We start from the raw sequence: 18403 nt of genomic DNA, 5'->3' as shown, positions 1-18403 counted from the left end.
CCAGTACTTCAGATGTGCACCTAACCATCACAGTTATTTATGACCCAGTTATATTCTTGTGAACAAATTCTACATTAGTATTGGATCCATTTTAATATATCCACCTACATACCTAATCCTCTAAACGTGTTACGCAGTGAAATATTCATAACATACCATCAAACAAGAGTGAAGGCCTAAATCACAATCCTTTAAGAGCATTATACTTCAAAGTAAATGGGATTCTGTGTCAGTGTTTTGAATTTTGATGAATGAGTTGTCAGAGTCATTTCACCATATTTATGTTTGTCAGGTGTGGCAGCTCAAGGATTAATCTTTGGAGATATTTGTGTGTGCATGGTTTGATGCCTTGCAATGATGATTACCAAAAAATAATTTGTTTTCTATAGTACATGAATTTATTAATAAACCAGATTCTATCAGAAATTCCAGGGGGGAAGAGAGGGGGGGAGAGTGTGAGCCTTTATCATTGTCACAAATAATGCAAGAGCAATGAGGATAAATTCCATTAAAATGGTGGAGGGACAATGAAAAGGATCATTTAACCTTTGAATGATGGAAAACCCTCAAGTAACGTGGTAGCTCTTTGGAGCCAGCAGACATTAGAAGCATCTGGGAATTGCTAGTACTCTGACAGCTAGGTTGTGCCTGCAGGCAGTTATGAGCAAGGAGTTGACTTAGGAAACAGAGACTTCCTTCTGAGGCACATTTCTTCCTGATTTCTTTTTACTCGGGGCACTAGCTGCCTTAAGGACGCATTTCTGGGTGTGAAACAGATTGGCCATAATACCGCACCCCTTATTTGACAGGATTGTTATGGTCATAAGAACCCTGCACCTTTCTGTTATAATCTCTCAAAGGTACAATATCTCCAGAAATTGTTAAATGGTTGATGCACATTCTTCCTATCCCATCACGGTTCAGGTTCCTAAGCACCATACATATCCTAAGTAATTATGGTGACAAAGCATTCACAATCATACACAAACATACGCTCTCCAAATCAAGTGCAGTACTGTATTTAAAGGAGGACGTTAATGAAACTTTACACGCGCATGCACACACTTTTGGGTAGACACGGTGTGGGAAAATGTAGCCAAGAGTGGGCACTGTGTGTATGTGTGAACAGGAAGCTATGCTACTTAGCAACCTTAACTATGTTTGTTATTAGATGAATGTTGTATGCTTCCTGAAAATCAGATAAGAGAGAACTTTTTCTTATATTTCCTCAGCATGGCCTCTTTCAATCAAACTACATTTCTGAATGCACAGCTCCCTCTTCATTATAAGCAATGAGGCAGTAACTAGTTTCAGCTCATAACAAGAAATATGTACGTAGGTTTTGTGGTGTGAGAGAGCCCTGTAATCAAGGGTATGCTGCAGTTCATCATCTGTAGCTTGATCCGGAGAAGCATCTATTTGGGGGCTGTTCTTACTCCTCAAACTCCCTTTTATTGGAGTGATTCCATCACTTCTCTGCTTTTCTGAGATTACCACCATTACAGCTATTTCCCTGGTCCTAAACATCTTAATTTAATATTTGTGAAGTTTGATTCAAGTTGTATTTATAAAGTCAGGGATGGTACTTGGTCCTGCCGTGAGAGCAGGGGACTGGATTTGATGACCTCTCAAAGTCCCTTCCAGTTCTATGAGATAAGTATATTATATTATATTATATTATATTATATTATATTATATTATATTATATTATATTATATTATATTATATTATATTATATTATATTATATTTAGGTTATAAACGATAATCAATGGTTATAGATTGCTACAGAGACAAACTAGACAACTGATTACTTCTAACTATGTACAACGCCTTCCACTGAGGTCTCTCTCACTATGTATTACACATACTGCTCCTGTCTGTAACATACCTATGACTTCTATTAATCATTTATTAACAATGTATAAATCATTTATAAATGAAACTTTATGTAAAGTCTGAACAAACAAACAACTATGTCTAAACTCTTCAGACTGCAATGGGAGACATTTATGAAGTTGTTAAAATGAGTGATACATTCTTATAAATAATGGGATTAATTATTCTTCGTTACAAGGAATGCATTCTCTTGATTTATAAGGAAACTATAATAGAATTGCCATACTCAGGGATATTCTCAACTAAAATGTATCTTACTTCAATGATGAGCATGTTTGATGTTATGCAATTTATTATAAATGCAATAAAGGTGGCACCTCCCTAAACAGGGACTCTCTCGTCCACCAACATACTTCCATGATCCAGCAGGACTGTGGATGTTGCTGAACAGGAGAGCTCTGGAGCAAGAGGGCAAGCAGCTGAGAGCCCCACAAAAGGCGAGGCAGTGGGGCCAGGAGCTCAGCAGACCTGTGGCGGTAGTGGGGCCATGGTAGCGGGACTGGGCAGCCCATGTGTGCTGGCCAGCAGTGGTGTCAGAGTCACGGCAGCCTGGCTGGCAGTGAGGCCGGGCTGTGGTAGCTAAGCAGGGGAAGCCTGTCTGGAGCTGTGGCAGGTCAGCAGCCCAACTGGGGCTGTGTGCCGGCCGGCAGCAGGGTTGGTGCTACTGCAGTGGGGCTGTGGCTGCATGCTGCCATGCTGGCAATGGCGCTGGAACAGCAGCTATCACGGCGCGGCCAGGGCAGCCATGTCACCTGGCTGGCAGCGAGGCCGAAGGAGAGGGCAGCAGGGAGGGGCAGTAGGCTGAGGGGGCCGGAGGCAGGGGACCTTCCCTGGTCCAGAAAATTCCCTCATCCAGGACCAGTGAGTCTAACATTTACTTCAATTGTTCATCAAAAAATAACTTTATTAACACTTCTGAGGCTATGTCTACACTATAGGGTTTTTCTGCGATATTGAAGGTATCCCGGAGAATCTCTGCCGCATCCAAGGAATGCATCCACTTTTTTGGATCAGTTTCCGAAAAAGCAGTGCGCTCTTTCAGAAGTCCCCCACATTTGTAGTGTAGATGGGCCAAATGTCGGAAAAGCCTCTTCCAAAAAAAAAGAATCGGAAAAAGGGACACAAATTGCAGTTAGCAATTTGCGTACCTTTTTCCAAAAAATAACTGCAGTCCTAAGCTATAAAAAGCTTTTGATTAACTAGAAGAAGAACCTGTAGTTTTTAACTATAAATAGATTTCATGGAATTTATAAGTTTTTGGCTGGAAACTAATGGTAAATAGTTTCAAAGTTATTATTTGTCATGTTAGATCTTATCGCTGAGGTATTATGAAGGAGTTAAAAGTAACCTTGGATTCTAGTGAGGTTTGGCTAGTTTAAGAATACTATGATCTTTATTAAGGGTACCGAGTAAGTTCAGAAAGATGTGCTCTTATCTTGGTTTTAGCAAACTTAAAGTGCCTCTAGATTTTGGGTTTGCCTTGGGGCCAAAACTTTGCAAAGGGTTTCCGAGCTGCCAACACAGTGAGATTACTCATGCATCAACTGCACAAACTGTACTTGCACTATCCACAGAGAAGCAAACTATTTCCCATCATTTACATCTTTCATCTTTTCAGTCCCAAGCTTTTGAAAACTTTATCTGGATTAAGTAAGTAATTCTAGTATTTCAGCTGTCACAAAAAGATGGGAAAAACTTCAGTGCTTAATGTTAAAATAAGCAGCCTAAATTATATACACCAAATACGACCATGTGTAAACTAAGCAATCTCTTCTTTAAGTCACAATACTGTTTATTCATATCTATAGTTTTTATTAGTCCCAGTATCTGAGTACTTAATGTGTGTGCAATTATCAATTTTGTGTGTATAATTTGGGTGCACACTTCTTAACATTTGGACCATCCCAGTCCTATTGCCTCATAATCCGTCTTCAGCCAAGCTCCAAAATAGCAGCATATCCATGTCACCAAGGCAATTAATTATTGTAACCGTAAGCATTTCTTGGCTGTGAGCCACATTATGGCACACAGCAGGACATGCTTATGTGATTCAATTTACCTAATCCTGAGGATTTGGTGTGAGAGCCCTTACATAGCTACTTAGTCATCACCTCAGGATGACGGCTGTGTTGTTATTGTTAGCAGAATTTCTGAAGAATGAAGTTTTCTGAGTGATAATGCACGCTAATCCCTGACGAAATTCCCAGAATAAGACAAAAGTAAGGGGTCAGTACACCATATTTAACCCCTTTAAATATAATGATTTTTTAAAAGTAAGCCATGGCATCCATGCTGGGAAAGATTTATGATTTGGCTTGAGTCTATTATTTTCATGAAGTGCAGAAACAGCGGCAGGAACGAGATCGTAGGAGCAGATGGACAAACTCAGCAATAGCTCCACAACCATTAAACATAACAATTCTTTGCTCTTTTAAATCCTCAGCTGAAAAGCATCCGAAGTACTTTTGCAAACAGGGCAAAAGTACTTCACATTGCTGAGTGTATACAGTCAGTGGCAATGCTATATTCTGATATCATTCTGGTATATATTTTTCTAATGTGTGAAACTCCAGATATGGCCATGTTTCCTCATATACATGATCTGGAGTGCTACATCTCAGTACATTATTTAAAAATTAATAGAGCATATCATACCATACATTTGATCTAGTGACTGACAGCAATGGTGAAAGTTCCTATGCTCAGTATCAGTTCCTTCAGTTTTCCCCAAGCAGGCAGCCTTTTGCAATTCCCAGATCATCAACAGTAAGATGGATTTGTCTGCTAGTTTTATGAAAACTTTAACAGAGGATGACATACTAATGTTTTTGTGGTGCACTACATCTTCTAGGTGCGGGATAAAGTGGGATATAGATCAATGACGAAGATTTCATTAACTAGCTACTGTACAAAGCACTGGAGTGAAACTTGACATCAGATCAGAATTTGCTTGAGCAAGAAAATTCTTGCAAGAAAATTGCAGTCACCATTTTTCTTATACAGAATGAACATTCAGTTCCTTTACTAGTATTTCTTGCTCATTTACAACTTTACACATTTTGGGGGTGCAGGTGAAATGATTTTGACTACTGAGTAGGGTAGTTATTAAATCATCTGACAGGGCAAGTTCAGATAATGAATCTAGCATCCAACCTACAAAATGGTTTCCAGGTAACCTGTTCTCATTTGTGCACTAAGACATACAAAATGCAAAAATGAGATTACTTACTGACAAATTGTTCCTGTGAAGGAAGCAAGCTTGGATGCTGTTATGAGACTGGCACAGAACATGGCCACCCACTGACCCAGAAGAGGAAGCACCCTTTATGACCTTTTGGTGAGCGGGTCCAGCCACACCTAGCCCCACTCACAGGAAGCCAGAGGGCGGGTCTGGGCCATGGCTCAGTCAGAGCCAGGAAGCCGAGCTGAGCAGATGCTTGGTCCCGGCTCCCACAGCAAAGGCCTCGTCCACACTGCCCCCAGCCCGAGGAGTGGGTTGGGCTGCCTGGACTCCTGCCAATCCCGGAGCCCTGGCCTGGACTGCAGAGACACTGGCTGCTGCCCGAACCCACACTGACCCTGCTGGGACCCTCGCCAGGCAGCAACAACTGGGCTGGCCCACCTGGAGCCCTGCCTGAACTGGAGCCCATGGACCCCTTGCCAGCCCTGCTGTTGCCCGAGGATCCACCGGACCGTTGCCACAATCTAGTAGGCTCGCCAGGCGGGTTGGAAAGCAGCCCAGGGAGAGCCGACCTCAGGGCGGCTGAGGACATGGAGGTCGGATGGGCAGTGCTGGACCCCCGCTGACCCTCGACCTCGTTGGCGTTAAACGGCCTGGATCACCACCGACCAGGGCCCTGGGCTGGGATGCAGTGGAGTAGGAAGGGCCCATGTCCCCTCCTCCCCTTGCCATCCCTCCTTTTGGGTGGCAGGTTCCCCCCTGTGGGGAAAAACCCTGCGTTTGTTGGCTCTCCCAGAGTGAGGAGACCTGACCCCCTGCCGGGCTGGGGCCTACCCAGAGCTGTAATCGCTGAACAACCGGTGATAGACCCTTGTCACCCTGACTCAGGACTGTGACTTAAATTGTCAACTATTGACTATTTGTATAAACCCCTTGTCTGTCCACCCGCCGGCCCTGACCCCGGGCTGGGCCTCACAAACTGTTGCTCACAAGGCTGAGGCGTGCCTTGCAGATTTGTGGGCACCCTAGGGAGTCAGCGGTGCCCCACACCCTGCATCTTCCTTCGTATATGGTGCATAACCCCTTCTAAAAATCTGTTGAATTACATCATTGCTTTATAGGCTGGTTGTAGATGGCCAGACTGCTGAAGTTTTGTATTGCAAGACGTTCATTGTTGTATTATGCTAGTTATACTCTATGGGTGTGTCTAGACTGGCAAGATTTTGCACAAAAGCAGGCACTTTTGCGCAAAAACTTGCCAGCTGTCTACACTGGCCGCTTGAATTTGCTCAAGAGCACTGACTTTGTAATGTACAAAATCAGTGCTTCTTGCACAAATACTTTCACGCTCCCGCTCAGGAAAAAGCGCTCTTGTGCAAGAATACTTGCGCAAGAGGGCCAGTGTAGACAGGGAAGAACTGTTTTGCGCAAAAAAGCCCCGATGGCTAAAATGGTGATCGGGGCTTTCTTGCGCAAAATCGCGTCTAGACTGGCCACAGATGCTTTTGCGCAAAAACACTTTTTGCGCAAAAGCATCAGTGCCAATCTAGACTCGCTTTTGCGGAAATACTTTTAACGGAAAAACTTTTCTGTTAAAAGTATTTTTGCAATATCATGCCAGTCTAGATGCAGCCTATGTGATAGATCCAGGGCAGCTGGCTACAATAGTTTGGTGGGGGTAGACATACTGGGAGCTGGGTGAATGCTTTACTGTTTCCTGAATAAACTGCCACGGGCTGCAGCCATATAATCAAGGCAAGCAAGTACCTGAGGCTAATTTCAAGCTTACCTGAAGAAACAGGCTAATCAGACACCTGCAGCCAATTAAGGCCTGCTTGGTTACTTTAAAAGGTTTCCCCTCAGGAAAGGGAGGGGGAAGGAAAAGAATGATGGACTGAGAGGAAGAAGTGTTTTGCTGAGAAAGGAATTATACAGTTGGGTACCAGGGAAGCGGTCAAGAGAGAAGGCTGCTGTATTGGGGCTATAGGAAAAACCCTGTCAGTTGCCACTGGTTAGGGTCCCTGGGCTGGAACCCAGACTAGTGGGCAGGTCTGGGTTCCCCCAACCCTTCCCACTCCACTAAAAAGAATGAGCCTGGAAAAAAGAGACCCAGGGTTATGGAGGAGTCTCCCCCCAATCCTTTGACTTTGCCAGTGATGAGACTGGCTCAGTAAGCTATGACTCTGGCCTCTATAAAAGACAAGCGGCAGCGTGTAGGGTCTGAGCAAGCCTCTGAGGCATATAATAACTGCCTAGAAGTGCAGGGCCCATGGGGCATAGCTGGAGCTTTGTCACATATATGAATGATGGATATTTATTTGTATTTATTGTTTGTAGTTGTGTCCAAAGAGAGAATGCCAAATGTATTCCTTGGTATAACTGGCCCAATTCCCCTTGATTTCAATAAGAGAAACTGCTTACACTTGGGCTCAATTTGGCCAATGAAAGGAGCTCAAGAAAGATTGTTGTTTGTACAATGGGGGTGCCGATTTTACACCACACACAGATTAGTGTGCAGATAAGAAAAAATTATAGCCACAACTCTGGCAAGTGATAGAACTACAAGTGTATTAAGGCAGGGCTTCTTAATCAGCCACCAAAACCCAGTATCTTTTATGCCACTCATTCTGTTCAGTTTTTCCTTTTTTTTTCTTTTTTAAAGCCTCTGCTCCCACATTATACCCTTGCTAAATATACTTAATCGGAATAATGATGACACTGGTATATGCACAGGTTAGTTATATCCACAAGGGATGTGAACCTTACATTACGGCTCAAAAAGACATGGCATACAATATAGTAGAATGTGAAAGACCTCGTCAAGTCAAAATATAGTAAATCAAGAGTTACTCAACTGAGATCAAGGGAGTTACTTGGGGGCAACAGGGGCATGAGAGGAGAATCACACCTTTTGTTTGTAAAGCACAGAAGCTTGTGTTATAGGTATCATATTATTTGCTGTTCCTGAACTAATCAAGCATCAAGATATCATAAGGTGTCACATTGGATGCCCAGTCTCCTCTTACTCCTAGATCTATTGGTAATACCAGAAACCTATATTTTTAACACATTTTTCAAGTTGGATCTAGTATATATTTATTTCTTGAGGTCCCTTACTAGCCAGCCCTACATTTGTACAATTACAAAATTGTAGAACTTAGGAAAAATATAATGCCTTTATATCTGTAGGCCAACATTTAGTGCCACCGACAATAGTACATATTTGCAAAATCAGTACCGATTAGCTTCCTGCTATCAGATTGTTTACTGAAATCTGGATATTCAAATACGAATCCCACCTTCCCAAAAAATCTCTACTACTACACATGAACTAATAAATTGAAATTCTGTAAGTTATTTATTTCTGGAAAGCTTTTGCTAACAGCAGTAACATATCAAACAGTATTGTTCTGAGCTACATTAAGAACTCTAAAAAGTCTTCCTGAAATTTACCAGCTTTTCTGACTACAAGTGGTATTATACATAGCTAAGAAAATGAATGAATAGCTGAGGAAAGAGCTTTATAGTACCCTATAATACCTCAGGCATTAATAGGATATTAACATATTCTTCATCATTTACTGACAGCTGGTTAAAGAGGTATGCAGCCAAAAGTCTGGAAAAGGCTTTAAAAAACAAAGTTGGTCTACACTTCTTTCCACCCCTCTCCAAAGTGATTTAGTATTGTTATCAATGTCTCTAGGATTCCATGCAAAACTGAGGTTCTAACCATATCTGGAGGTAGGAATCCCACACCATTTTTACATTCCTTCCTTTACATTCCATTTAAATCATTCTCAGCAAGGTCTGGATAACTTCCTGCTAACCAATTTTCAGGGTCTGTGCTTCAAACTCACCCCCTTTGTCACCCCTCAGGGCACTTTCCTCCCTAAACTCCTTTTTTCTGTGTCTATATATTATATTATCTCTTGTCTCCAGGCATTCATTCATACAGCTTAAGCTACCAATGCCCACACAGTGATGATTCACAAATCTACCACCTGACTGGTCACTCTCCATCCAGTCCTGAATCCTAATGAGTCTCACGTGTTCAACTTACACTCACAATGGCTAAAACTGAACACCTGATCCCACGCCTTCTTTGTTCCACATCTCCCTGTAACTCTGGATTTAACCTCGAGCTCATCACTAGCTCCTCTCTGTTCCTTTACCAGTGTGCAATAACATCTTCATAAATAGCATTTTTGAGATCCATCTGTTTCATTTTATTTACCCAAGGAAAACTCTCCTGCAGGTCTTCTCAGATATTGATTATTTTAACCTTCTCATACATGATGGTTAGAAGGGACCTTAATGATTATCTAGTCTGACCTCCTGCACATTGCAGGCCACAGAATCTCACTCACCCACTCCTCTAATAGACCTAAAACCTCTGGTTGAGTTATTCAAGTTCTCAAATAATGATTTAAACACTTTAAGCTTCAGAGAATGCATTATTTACACTAACTTAAATTTGCAAGTGAGCTGCAGAGTAAGGAGAAACTTCTCAGGGTCTCTGCCAATCTGTCCCATAAGAAAATTCCTTCCTTCAGTCAATTAGATCCTGAGAATGTGGACAAGACCAACCAGCCAGAAAGCTGGGAAAGAATTCTCCGCAGTAACTCAAGAGACCGTCCCATAGAGTGTCCCATCACAAGTTGGTGAGGATACTTGCTGCTAGCAGTTGCAATTAAGCTACATGACAATTATTGGCAACTTCTTCAAACCCTCAACTCCAGACATTTAAAAAGCTTAGTTTTGAAGCCAGTTAGATTCCCCCCCCCCCCCCCGCCCCACCTTCTCCCTCGCTGTTCCCCTTGGAAGGGCTCTCCAGAATTTCACTCCTCTGATAGTTAGAAACCTTCCTTTATTTTCAAATCTAAGGGTACGTCTAGACTACAAAGCTTTTCCAGGATATGGGGGGTATCTTGGAAAAGCTCTGCCGCATCCAAGGAACATGTCTACTTTTTTGAAAAAAAAAAAAAAAATCAGAAAAGCAGACATTTTTTCAGCATTCCTATAAACCCCATTTTATGAGGAAGAAGGGATGTTACGAAAGAGGGTTTTTTCCCAACATTTGGCTCCGTGTAGACAGGCCAAATGCCAGAAAAGCCTCTTTCGGAAGAAAAGCAGAAAAAGATACGCAAATTGAGGTTCTTAATTTGCATATCTTTTTCCGACTTCTTTGTAGTGTATACGTAGCCTAAATTTGTCGATAGACAGTTTATATCTATTTATTCTTCTGTCCACACTGGTTCTTAACATAAATAATGCCTCTCCTTCTATGGTATTTATCCCACTCAAGTATTCATACAGTGTAATCACATCTCCCCTCAACCTTCTTTTTCTTAAGTAAACAGGTCAAGCTCTCTGAGTTTGCATTTATAAACATGGGACACTAGAACTGCGCCACAGTATTCCAAATGAGGTGTCACCACTACTTTGTACAACAGCACTAACACTTCCCTGCCTCTACTGGAAATTCCTCTCCCGTGATTCCAAGGACTTTTTCATGGCCACATCACAGGAACAGCTCATAGGGTACATCTAGACTACATGGCTCCGTTGACACAGCGCAGCGGCCATTTTTACTGTAATGAAGCGGGGATTATTTAAATCCCCGCTTCTTTGACTATGCCAAGTAAACTATTTTACATGGCTCTGTCGACGGAGCCATGTAGTCTAGACGTACCCAAAATCATCCTGTGGTCAACCAATACACTGAGGTCCTTCTCTTCCTCTATTGCTTCCAACTGATAAATTCCCATCTTATAGCAAAAATTCTTCTTGTTAGCCCCTAAATGCACTTTGCAATATTACATTTATCCCATTTCTAGTACTCCAGTTTTCAATGTCAATTGAGATTAAATTAATGGTTTTGTAGTTTCCTGGATCACTTTTTTTACCCTTTCTTTAAAATAGATACTATATTAGCAATTCTCTAGGCATTGGGCATGACCCTCAAGTTTATGTATTCATTAAAAATCTTTGTTACTGGTCCTGTAATTTTATGTGCCAGTTCTTTAATATTCTTGAATGGAGATTATCTGGGCCCGCTGAATTTAGCCAAATTAAGCTCTTTGAATCTGACTTCCCGTTCAGATATGGTAACTTCTACTTCCATAATCTCATTTCCATTTGCCACCCTCCCATTACCCATAAACTCTTCATTAGTCTTGTTTAAAAACTGAAGCAAAATAATTGTTTAGGTCAGGGGTGGCCAACCCACATGAAAAAAACTGCAGCTCCTGATGGAACCGGGACAGAACCACAGAACTGCTCAGGTCATCCACTTTCATGGCTGGGCTGCTGTGAGCTGCATGCCTGCTCACAGCCCGTGCCGTTCCACTTGCGGCCCCCAGCACACTGCGTCATATCCTGCATGTGCAGGCTGGGTTGCACTCAGCGTTCCGGCCTGCACGTGCTAGTAGCCAGCTGCTGAGCACAGGCAGTGGCAGCTGCTCTGGGTGCGGCAGTGGCACCAGCAGCGGCTCCGGGACCTGGGCATAAAGTTAGTGGGGGAGGGGAATTGGGTTAGAACGGGCAGGGAGATGCCTGGCTCTGGAGAAGGGCAAGGGAAGGGAGGGGGATTGGGTGGGGGATGCTCATGGCATCCCAGATGAGCGTGGCAGTAGTAGCGGCGGTGGCACAGCTCTGGCTCCGGGACCCGAGCATAAGGTTGGGGGGGAGGGTGCGCACGGTGGGCTGGCAGCTCGGTGCATGCGCGTCACCTGGAGGGAGACATGTGTCTGTAGTGGCGGCTCCAGAACCCAAGAATTAGGTTAGAGCGAGGTGGAGGGTATGCCTGCTCTAGTCTGGTGGAAGGGAGAGGGATTGGGTTGGGGGGCGGGGGGCACACAGCATCCCAGGCAGCACATCTCAAGGCTCCCCACTCAGTGCATGCACCCCAGCACCTGGAAAGAGACATGCATGGCTGTAGCGGCAGCTCCGCAACCCAAGAATTAGGCTGGGGATTGGGTTGGGGCGGGGAAATGTGCCTGGCTCTGGGGAAGGGGAGGAGATTGGATTAGAGCAGGGGGTGCCGGGGAAGGGGAGGGGAAGAGCAGCGAGCACGCTGGCTACTGGCCCCAGTTGTCTGTCCCTTCCCCCTGGCCAGACCTCTCCCATGGGCACCCTGCCCCACCAGCACAGTTGGGGCCACATTAGAGAGGCTTGGGGGGGTTTAGGTTTTTTTGCATCTCACTTGCGTGGCCCCGACTAACTTTTCTGTGGGTCAGTGAACCTGACTCAAAACAGGTTCCTCGCCCCTCTCAAAGACAACACTGAAACATTTTGTGTTGACATAATATTTTATTTAAAAATGAAGCCTGACCAACAAGCCCTCAATTGGGGCCAAGCCCCCATCTGGCCGCAACATCATAACACTTCTGCACCCCCCAGACTCTAAACCTGAGCCTATCATACACTGGAACCCCCTGTCCTGAGCCACTCACATCCCCAAACTCTTGCACCCCCACATCCCCAGTCTTCTGACACAACACTCTAGCACCATCTGCAAATCTGTGTCCTGAGCCCATCATACTCCCTGCCCTGAGCCCCTCATGCACCCCAGCCCAAATTCCTGCACCCTCACAGCCACAAGCCTGCGGCTTGCTCAGCACCCCAACCCTCCCCCTAACCAACACTCTCCAGCCTGGAGCCCCCTCCCTGAGTCAGCATCCTCTTCTCTACTTCCTCCTGCACCCAAATTCCCTCCCACAGCTTGTACCTCTCACCCTTCCCAGTGTTTTTTTTGTGATGGTATGCCCCAGGACAGTGTACTGGCACCTATTTTTCCCTGGCGCGGCATGGGTTTTTTTGGGGAGTTTTTTTGGCTCAACAGCTCCCCTGCCCTCCCCCCGGTATGTGGCTCTTCGTGCTCTATACACCACTATTTTGGCTCTTCGTCTCTAACGGGTTGGCCACCCCTGGTTTAGGTATTGGGTCATGTCTCAATTACCTGTAATTTATACCCCATCCTCAGTGCTTAGTGATTCCACTTCTTTCCTTGTTTTCTTTTTATATATACTGCTAAAGAATCTTTTTCTATTCGTTTTAATTCCCTTTGCAGGTCCATCTGCTTGGTTTTTGCCAGTTTTCACTTTATTCATAAACTTTCTGAGCTTCAAGAGATAATTTCCTTGCTGATCCACCCATCTTCCATTCCTTGCAGGCTTTCTGCTTTCACTCACCTGTAGCACACTTCAGGTACCCAAGGGAACCTGTGGCAACTTTCTTCAGGTTTTGTGCCATTGTCTTCTGGGTCTATATAAATCTTCTCTACTCATCTGATGTTGTCTCTTAGGCTACATCTAGACTGCAAGCCTCTTTTGAAAGAGGCTTTTTTGAAAGATACACAGTTTGCATTACATAGTGCACTTTCGAAAAAAGGTGTTCTTCCTCATAAAATTAGGTTTTCCGCAGTCAAAAAAACTGCCACGTTCTTTTGATTTACTATCGAAAGAACGCGGCAGCAGTCTAGATGTAGGGGAAGTTTTTTTTTAAAAAAAAGCCACTTTTTTTTTAAAAAAAAAAACCCTGTAGTCTAGACAGACCTTCTCTGTCTCTCTCTATCAACAACCATCTCCCTGCTATCTTCCACACCTTCCCTGATCTAGTCCATCAAGCTAGTACTGTTCCTTTTTAAAAGCTCTCCTGTAGACCCACTTCTTCTGAAGAGCCTACAACAGACTGAAATTTGCCATCATAGGGTACGTCTAGACTACAGGTTTTTGTCGACAAAGCTTCTGTTGACAAAGAGCGTCTAGACTGCATCCAGTTCTGTCAACAAACCGGCTTGAGAGTGTAGACGCAAAGGACAGTGTAGATGCAATAACGCCTTCTGTCGACAGAACTCTGTCAACAAAAGGCATTATTCCTCGAACACTTCTGGGAGATATTAAAATTAAAAAATATAATATGAGCAGTGGAGTTGCTGCTAACAGCACCAATCTGTGTCCTTGATTTCATGCATCCAAACTAGTGGCCTGAATCCCTATCCCTTCATGTAAACTACACGGCTTTTTCCCTCTGAACTTTTCATCATTTTTTTCTAGAATTAGAGTTATGGCCATCTCTAATTTCCAATTGATACCTATGAAAATAGTTTGAAAGAAGGGCAGATAGTTTAGTTCATCGTTGTTTTTAAGTGGAAATTTGCAAAATGGGGTCCCGTTCCTGCTCCCACTATTCAAGCCCTGAATTGCCATTCAGCAATGTAAACCGAATCCATCCAGAACATTAAATACACAATGACACTTTGCACCCTTGTAGCTCTGTCTGCATTAACTTCAAAGTGTTCTTACATATAAGAATTGATTAAGCCTCACCACCTCTGCAAGGTAGTGTAGGAGCAAAGAAGATAAACGTCAGCCAGAAAGTTTCCTGAGCAGCTGGGTATGTAGATTAGGTCAACTGATTCTTAGATTTGTGTGCAAGACCATCCTTCTCCTACATATTATAAAATATGTAGTCAGCTTATTTAGTTAAGTGCCATTTTCTTTAAGTCCTATTGTTCCCTCTTGCAAGTGTCATGGCCAGTCATAATTCCATGCATGGTATTATTTTTTTCAGATAAGAACAAATGCAATGGAAGAAAACTACTGTAGCTACAGTGATCTTGATAATGTTTTTTTTTTTTTTAAAGAATCAAACCAATGCCTGAAACTTATAATATTTTAAGCCTCTCTTAGCATTCAGATGCATACTTCTCTTTGATATAGAATGAAATACAAACCTAATGACTTGATTTTGCAGTAATATAAATACTTAGACATTGCTAATACCTTATTGTCACATTTCTGAAATACAGCAGTGCCACCTAGAGATCAGGCTAAATATAGTGCCTCATAAGAACTATTCTACATCAACATTTTCAGATGTAAAAAATAAAGTAAGGATTTTACCCACCCACTTAAGGAGACTCTTCTTCAAAAGCACATAGATAAAGATGGGCAGAGCGTGTAAAATGCACATACTAAACAGAAATTATTGTGGGAAAATGTTCTTTTGTTTGCATATGTGTATGCAAAGACAAAGACAAAGCCAAGCAAATCTCTTACTTCAGATTCCATGCTTCAGGGCGTAACCTGATCCTGTGAGTTTCTTTGTGTCCTATGTACAAGTCCTTTCTAAGCCAAATGGTTCTATGGACCTCTCTAATACAGGCCAAAAAGCTGCAAGACATGCAGGAATTTACTTGAATATGCCTAACTGACAGACCCTCAAAAGACAGCAGCACAGTTTGAGACCTGCTAGCAAGCAATCTCTCTGCCTGCTTATGCATTTTACTGTTATGAAGTCGTAACAAAATAAATTTGACCTGCCAATCAAAGTTGAAACAGTTACAACTTCAGTGAAGTACCCCATAGTTACATGATTAACAACTATTATTCACTGTAGTGAGGTGGAATGGGATCTCAGGGACCAGAGGGAGGAACCCCTCCTGCAGCTTTCGGGGGGAGGGGAGAGGCTATATCTAGGGTTGCCAGGTGTCTGGTTTTGAACCGGACAGTCCAATATTTGAGCTTTCTGTTCAGGAAACAAATTGAGAAAATATAAATGTCCAGTATTTTCTAAATAAGATGTAATGTAGATTGTGATGTAATGTCAAGTGTGTCCGGTATTTTTGTTGAAATCATCTGGCAACTCTAGCTATACTCACCCCTCCTGCTGGGTGAACGGGACACAAAGTATAAAAAGCAGGTCTGACAGCTCAGTTGGGCTTTAGCCGCCAGAGGAGACAGATGCCTTCTGCTTGCTCCCAAGATGGAAGGCTGCTGCTGGCTTCTGAGGAGCTAAGGACTGGTCAAAGCTGCCAGAACTGTACGACAGCCTGACTGTGGAGGAGTTGCCAGCACTACCACAGGTCTTCTACCCAGATGATTTGAACAACCCTCTTCAGGACTAGATATGCCCATAGGGGGAGATAGGAAGTGAACCAGGGGCAGCACTGCTGGAGCAAAGGTCAATGTGTTGCAGTCTGGATCTCTGCTGACCCTTTGGCATATCTGTTAGGGCCCTGTCCTGGGGCGCATGGAGTGGGTTATCCCCAGAGCCACCACTTGTTGGCCATCTGATGAGGCCAGGATGCCTATACCACTTGCTGCTAAACTCTGAACACCAGCCTGAGCCATCGACCTTTCTTGCCCTGCCCTACCTGAAGGCCTGGGCTACCTGTCATTGCTCCTCAGCCCTGAATACAGGCCCAAGCTGCAGACTCTTGCTGAGCCGCTAATTCCCCATCACACAGGTGACATGCTGAGATGTAGTGATGTAGACTGGCCTCCCAGAGGGGGAGGAACCTTGCCACTGAACCAATACATTCACCAATAATTGTTACTGTACTATTTAAACAGTAAAATCAATTAAAAAATAGAAGCAGCAGCAGCAACTCCAGAAATTTTACCATTGAAATGCTGTATGGTGTACTTCTAATTGCTTGAGTTACAATAGTTTTAAAGGTGACATTTACATCTGTAATTAGATCCATTTCTCAGTTGATTTATATTTAAATATGTCCCCACATTTATGCTGAGGCCAAAGTCTGTAAAATCACATCAGATGAACCCTATCGGACCAGACAGGTTGAATATCAAACCGTCACTGATACAGGCTGAGGGGTACCTCAGACACACTCCTTTTCCCATTTTGACTTATATCATCTAATATTACTGGGAAGAAAAAGAACACATTCTGTACATAGAAAACACTATATGCACCCACTGTACTCACCCACTGTCATGCTGTCCATGTAACGCTTGATAATATCAAAGGAATCCCTTAGATTTCCTTCTGTTATTTCAAACATGATCTCTGCCTGGTTGTTTGGTAAGACGGGTGTTATGGCACGAAGGAAAATAATCTCTGTGAACAGAAGCATCACAAAATGTGTTAAAGAGTAATAACCATCGTGGGGGCTGGCAAAATGCTTCCCTATTTCTCCCTAGCTTACTATCCCAAGCTATCACAATCAAAAGGCCCACAGTGAAAGCACAAGATCAATCTAAATGTCAATCATCACTCAAACATGAAGATGACCATAAACTGCTCCCTCAGCTAGGGAATGAGTATAGCGCAATGCCTCCGGGACCCACTAAACTTATGGGCTGTGTCTACACTGGGCCACTTATTCTGGAAAAGCAGCCGCTTTTCCAGAATAAGCTGCGAGCTGTCTACACTGGCCGCTTGCTTTTCCGGAAAAGCAATGATGATCTAATGTAAAATCGTCATTGTTTTTCCGGAAAAAATATGCTGCTCCCGTTCGAGCAAAAGTCCTTTTCCGGAAAAACTGTTCTGGAAAAGAACCAGTGTAGACAGCACAGTAGTCTTTTCCGCAAAAAAGCCCTGATCGCGAAAATGACGATCGGGGCTTTTTTGCGGAAAAGCAGGTCTACATTGGCACGGATGCTTTTCCGGAAAAAGTGCTTTTCCGGAAAAGCATCCTGCCAATGTAGATGTGCTTTTCCGGAAATACTTATAATGGAAAAACTGTTCCGTTTTAAGCATTTCCGGAAAAGGGTGCCAGTGGTGTATGCTGAGAAGATTCTCTTTGGTGGAAACACAGCAGCCTTAAGTGTGGTCTAAGAAATTATGATGGCTGCAGCAGTCCCATGAGAACCACTGTGCTAGCTAAGAATTGGGCAGGCTGTGTACCATGCTCCGGACCCACTCCCTCTTATCTTCTAAATGGAAGGTTGGGGAACAGGTAGCACAGAATTTCTGTGAGTATGAGCCCCCAGCTTCTCCTTTAGAGCAGCTCTTAGTACTTTCCACTGAAGCAGCACTGCCAGGGCTGAGATTCTGGCTCTGATCTCAAATGGGAGCATAAAAATTAATTTAAAAAACATCTCTCAGATGCAACAATTTTGTTTTAGGATTCTGCAGTTTTTCCAGAAGCTTTTCCAGTGATTGGATCTGTTCTAAAGTCTCTCAGTGCAAGACACTGGAAAAACCCCAGAAGGCTCTGCTCTTCCTAGGGACACCTATGTAACAGAGGCTCTGAAAATAGGTGATAAAACTGACATTGAGAAATAAGGATCATCAATAGTGATTAAATCTGCTAGAGCTCTAAGAGGGTGTGTCTACATTGAAGGGCTTAGCTCAAGTTATGTCAATTGCCTATCTTATTTTGAAATAGCTTATTTCAAAATAGGGAGCGTCTACACAGCACTTTTTTCTAAATAGGGCACTCTTCCTCTGACTTCCCTTATTCCTCATACAAGGGTTACAGGAGTCACAGTAAGAAGTCCCCCAGCTTGACAGTATTTTGACACTATTTCAAAATAACTGCCTGCTGTGTAGACATGGACTAAGTTGTTTCGGAA

At 43.3% G+C, this 18403-nt stretch overlaps 1 protein-coding gene across 1 annotated transcript in view; it reads right to left on the bottom strand.

Moving 5' to 3' along the window:
• The window catches only part of FBLN1 (fibulin 1), a 114809-nt gene that overhangs the window by 20709 nt on the left and 75697 nt on the right, over nt 1-18403 (bottom strand). Inside the window, exon 16 of the mRNA XM_006127754.4 lies at nt 16812-16943. Coding sequence (XP_006127816.1) covers nt 16812-16943 — 132 coding nt within the window. The remainder of the gene's footprint in view (nt 1-16811; nt 16944-18403) is intronic.

Source organism: Pelodiscus sinensis, chromosome 1 (genome assembly GCF_049634645.1).
Source record: "Pelodiscus sinensis isolate JC-2024 chromosome 1, ASM4963464v1, whole genome shotgun sequence".
Taxonomy (NCBI): domain Eukaryota; kingdom Metazoa; phylum Chordata; order Testudines; family Trionychidae; genus Pelodiscus; species Pelodiscus sinensis.
The sequence above is the reverse complement of the archived record's forward strand: the minus strand, read 5'-3'. Positions and strand labels throughout refer to the sequence as shown.